General features: G+C 55.4%; 1 protein-coding gene across 1 annotated transcript in view; it reads left to right on the top strand.

The window, feature by feature from the left end:
• Window positions 1-4605, top strand: part of LOC107323953 (acetolactate synthase-like protein) — a 19680-nt gene extending 15075 nt beyond the window's left edge. Inside the window, exon 4 of the mRNA XM_015883950.1 lies at window positions 4378-4605. Coding sequence (XP_015739436.1) covers window positions 4378-4605 — 228 coding nt within the window. The remainder of the gene's footprint in view (window positions 1-4377) is intronic.
• Window positions 4606-5304: the final 699 nt, after the last annotated feature.

Here is a 5304-nt window from a genome sequence, read left to right as displayed (position 1 = left end):
TCGCCGGGGCTGCGCTGACAGCGGCGGAGGGAGAGAGAGGATGCTTCAAAAATGGCGGCGGCCCCGGGGCTGGTCAGGGACGAGGTGGGGGGGGGGGGGGTGGGAAGGGAGGGAGGGGAGGGGAAAGGGGGCCGGGATGGGAGGGGAGGGGAGGGACAGGGAGGGAGAGGGGTGGGGTATGGGGGGTATGGGGGTGTAAGGGTATGAAAGAGAGATAAATGGGGGGAGTGTATGGGGGTGTACAGGTATGGGGGGTTAGAGGGGAGAGGGAGGGGAAAGGGGTGGGAGTATGCGGGGGGTATGGAGGGGGTGTTGGGGGTGTATGGGGGTGTAGGGTTTGGGGGTGTGGAATGGGGGGGTTGTAGGGGGTATAGGGGGTTGGAGGGGAGAGGGAGGGAAAGGGGGGGTATGGGGGGATATGGGGGGGGTGTATGGGGTGTGGGGGGGTATAGAGGGGGTAGTGGTAGGGGGTATAGAGGGGCTGGGGGAGGGAGAGGGGGAAAGGGGTGGGGATATAGTGAGTATGGGGGGCGTAGGGGGCTATGGGGTGTAGGGATGTGGGGGGGTGTAGGGTTTGGAGGGTGTAGGGGGTATGGGGGTGTATGGGGGTGTTATGAGTGGGGGTGTAGGGGTATGGGGGTGTGGGGGTAAGGGGATGTAGGAGTATGGGGGGGGTGTAGGGTTTTCGGGGTGTAGGGGGTATTAGAGGGGGGGAGTGTAGGGGGTATAGGGGGGGTTGGAGGGGAGAGGGAGGGGAAAGGGGTGGGGGTATGGGAGGGGAGCTAGAGGGTGTGGGGGGGTGTGGGGGGTATGGGGGGGTTATGGGGGAGGGTATGGGGGGTATAGGGGGTATGTGGGTGTAGAGGGTATGGGTGGAATGGGGGGTTTGGGGTTGTAGGGTGTGGGGGGTATACGGGGTGTAGGGGGTATGGGGGTGTTAGGGGGTATGGGGTGTAGGGAATGTGGGGGTATGGGGGGGTGGAGGGGAGGGGGGTGTGTTAGGGGGTTAGTGAGTTGGGTATGGAGGTGTGGGTGGTATAGGGTTTGGGGGTTAGGGGTACTGGGGGGGCATGTAGGAATGGGGTGTAAGGGTATATGGGGGGTATGGGTATGGGGGGGTTAGGGATTTGGGGTGGTATAGGGGGAATGGGGGGGTATAGGGATGGGGGGGTATAGGGTGTTGGGGGATTGTTTAGGTTTGGGGTTGTTGGGCTATGGGGCTGGAAGTTTGGGGTGTTGCAGGGGGGTATGGGGTGTGTGAGGTTTTGGGGGTGTAGGGTGTGGGGGGTGTATGGGGGTGATAGGGGGATATGGAGGACTGGATGGATGTGGGGGTATGGGAAGGTGTTAGGTTTGGGGGGTTGTAGGGGATATGGGGGGGCTCAGTTATGGGGATGGAGTATGGAGGGGTATGGGGGGGTGTTGGGCGTGTGGGGGGGCTGGGGGAATGGGGGTGTGGGGGGTTTAGGTAGCAAGGCGGGATCTATGGAGTGTATGGGGGCATGGGGGTGTGGAGGGTATGGCGGGGGTATGGGGTGTTACGGGTATAGAGGGGGGAGATGTTAGGGGATACATTGCGGGGTTAGCAGAGGGAGAGGAGCGGAAAGGTCACGTGGTGTATGGGGGGACTAGAGGGTAAGGTGGCGGTTGATTAGGGTATGGGAGGTGTAGGAATGGGGGTTGTATGTGGGAATGCGGGGGCTGATTAGGTTTGGGGGGTGTAGGGGATAAGGGGGGGTAGGGGGAATGGGGGGGGCTGGAGGGTATGGGGGGGGTGTAGGATATGGATGGGATTGGGAGATATGGGGCGGGAGTATGGGTTGGTTATGGGTGGGTGTAGGCAGCGCTAATTGTGTTGTGGGGGCGACGATTGGGGGGTGTAGTGGGGGGTAGGGATGAGGGGGAGTGATAGGGGGTACTCAAGGGGGGGTTTGGGAGGGGAGAGGGATGGAAAAGGCAGGTGTTTCTGGGGTCGCGAAGATGCGCGTGTGGTGTCGCCTGATGTCCCCTCTACGCTTTCTAGCCTGCGTGTGGCTCAGCGCCCGCTCCTCTGGGTCGAGCGTGGTCAAGCATGTACAAGCATTATCTGCCTTTCACTCATCATACACGTCATCGTTCGTTCGCCACCCGACTGGTTATACTAAATCGAAATCTAACGACATCTTCGCTGCAGTCACGGCCAGGCAGACCTTAATGTATGATGGCAGGCCCATTGTTGCATGCCGTTCATAACTCTGATAATATCCCATAGAGAATAGTGCTCTGCTACGATGAGTCCCGGCCATCGCGATCTCGCTGTCACTAATCGGCTCGCGATGGGAGCTGAGCTCGGCGAGATTGCTCGCGTGCCAGTATGGCTGGGTGGGATGTTTGGGGGTATAGGGGCTCAGATGATTGTCGAGCGACTTTGGGCTCGGTATTTGGAGGGTTATCTGAGGGGTATGGGTATGGGAGATTGAGAGAGATGATCTGGGAGAGTATGGGGGTGTTGCAGGGTATGGGGGGGGAGGGGTTGGAGGTATGGGGGGAGGTGGAGGTATGGGGAGGGGTGTAGGGGTGTGCGCGGTTATGGGGGGTGTAGTTGGGGATATGGGGCCTGGGCTTGGAGCGGATGACGGGATTGTTGGGGGTGTTTGGGGTAATGGGCGGGTATTTGGGGGTTTTGGGGGTTGTTGTTATGGGGGTGAGGGATTTGGGGTGTAAGAGGGGATTTAGGGTATGGGGGTGAGGGATTGGGGGGTTGAGGGGATATGAGGGATTGGGGGGACTATGAGCGGAATATTGGGGGGGGAAGGGATTTGGGGGGTGGAGGGTATGAAAGGTGAGGGATTGGGGGGGAGCTGGAGATATGGGGGAGGTGAGGGATTTGGGGGTTGAAGGGTATGGGGGGTTGCGAGATTTGGGTGTTTGTTATGGGGGGCTTTATGGGGGGGGTTTGTATGGGGGGCTTTATGGGGGGTTATTATGAGGGGCCTGTTATAGGGGGTTATAGGGGGGGGCTGTTTAGGGGTGTTTGTTTTGCGTTGCTATAGGTGGGGCTGTTATGGGGGCTGTTATGAGGGGGTTTGTTTATGGGGGGCTTTATTAGGGGGGTTTGTTACGGCGGGGGCTGTTATAGGGGGTTATGGGGCTGGAGGGATTTGAGGCGCACAGATGAGGGGGTGATGTTAATATGGCGTGAGGGGTTTGGGGGGGGTGATGTTATGGAGAAGGTGATGGCTGCGAGCTGTGATGCACTATGAGATTAATTATAGAGGGAATAGATGGCAGCGAAGGTGCGAAAGCGTTTGTGTTTACTCGTGTTGCTTAGGAGCATGCACCAAACCACACGGCAGCTTTGAACACACCAACGTCTGCGGCGGAGCTGCAGGGAGGATTCCAGATCCGCGCTGTTCTCAAGTTCTGTACAATCCAAATATGGGGCAGAGTTTTAAAAAGGCTTGAAATGACAAGCTAGTTAATTCACAGGCTGCTCTGTTTGGGCGATGGGGAAAAGGCTGCATTTTGGCTTCCTACACGCAGCAGAGGGCAAAAGTGATCTCAGAGTCATCTTGCTTTTGTTTTGAGGCTTCCTACATGCTGGCAGGAGCTGATTCATTGTCGTCTCGTTGCTTTTGTTTTGACGGGCAGCTGAGGAAACCTGTTGTAAAAGCTGCGTGTTTAGAATGATATCAAAGCCAAAATACCTCAGCCATTGTGCAGGTGGGCAGCAGATATGAAGGCAGAGATCGAACTCCAGGCCTTCATTTAAACACATTGTGATGCTGAAGGCAGATATCAAACTCCAGGCCTTCATTTAAACACATTGTGATGCTGAAGGCAGATATCAAACTCTAGGCCTTCATTTAAACACATTGTGATGCTCTGAAAGGCAAGATCCAAACTCCAGGCCTTCATATTTAAACACATTGTTGATGCTGAAGGCAATATCAACACCGGCCTTCATTTAAAGCAACATTGTGATGCTGAAGGCGATATCAAATCTAGGCCTTCTATTAAACACACATGTGATGCTGAGGCAGAGATCAAGACTCCAGGCCTTCATTTAAACACAATTGTGATTGCTGAAGGCAGATATCAAACTCCAGTCCTTAATTTAAACACATTGTGATGCTGAAGGCAGATATCAAACAACCAGGCCTCAAATTTAAACCACATTGTGATGCTGAAGCAGAGATCAAACTCCAGGCATTCATCTTAAACACTGTGATGCTTGAAGGCAGATATCAAAACTCCAGCCTTCATTTTAAACACATTGATTGATGCTGAAGCAAGATCAAAACTCTAGGCACTTCATTTAAACACATGTGATGCTCAGCTATAACCCCATCTCTCCCACTGGACCCCCCCTCATTGTCTCTATCCCCCCCCCCGCAGGTTGACCCCAGGAGCCCCCGCCATGGGGGCGAGTTGGTGGCCGAGGTCCTGAGGTCCCACGGTGTCGGGGTCGTGTTTGCGCTGGCGGGGGGTCACATCTCCCCCATTTTAGTGGCCGCCGAGAAGGTCGGGATCCGCGTGGTGGATACGCGGCACGAGGCCACGGCCGTGTTCGCTGCTGACGCCGTGTCCAGGTTATCAGGTATAGGGGGGTATAGGGGGCTGTAGGGGGGGATGTTATAGGGATATGGGGTTATATGGGATTATATGGGATTATATGGGGTTATATGGGGGTTTGTTACGGGGGGGCTGTTATAGGGGGGGTTATGGGGGGCTGAGGGGATTTGAGGGGGCACAGCATGAGGGGGGTGATGTTATATGGGGGTGAGGGGGTTTGGGGGGGGGTGATGTTATGGGAGGAAGGTGATGGCTGCGAGCTGTGATGCACAGAGATAATTATAGAGGGAATAGATGGCAGCGAAGGTTGCGAAAGGTTTGTGTTTACTCGTGTTGCTTAGGAGCAATGCACAAACCACACGGCAGCCTTTGAACACACAACGTCTGCGGGTCGGAGCTGCAGGGGAGGATCAGATCCGCGCTGTTCTCAAGTTCTGTACAATCCAAATATGGGCCAGGAGTTTAAAAAGGCTTGAAATGAAGGGCTGGTAATTCACAGGCTGCTCTGTTGGGATGGGGAAAGGCTGCTTTGTGGCTTCCTACACGGCAGCAGAGGCAAAAGCTGATCTCAAGTCATCCTTGCTTTTGTTTTGGGCTTCCTACATGGCGGAGGAGCTGATCTCATGTCGTCTTTGCTTTTGTTTTGAGGGCAGCTGAGGAAACCTGTTGTAAAAGCTGCGTGTTTAGATGATATCAAAGCCAAAATACTCAGCCTTGTGCAGGTGGGCAGCAGATATGAAGGCAGAGATC

Source organism: Coturnix japonica, chromosome 1, assembly GCF_001577835.2.
Source record: "Coturnix japonica isolate 7356 chromosome 1, Coturnix japonica 2.1, whole genome shotgun sequence".
In the NCBI taxonomy this organism is placed as follows: domain Eukaryota; kingdom Metazoa; phylum Chordata; class Aves; order Galliformes; family Phasianidae; genus Coturnix; species Coturnix japonica.
This window is presented reverse-complemented; position numbering and strand designations above follow the sequence as displayed.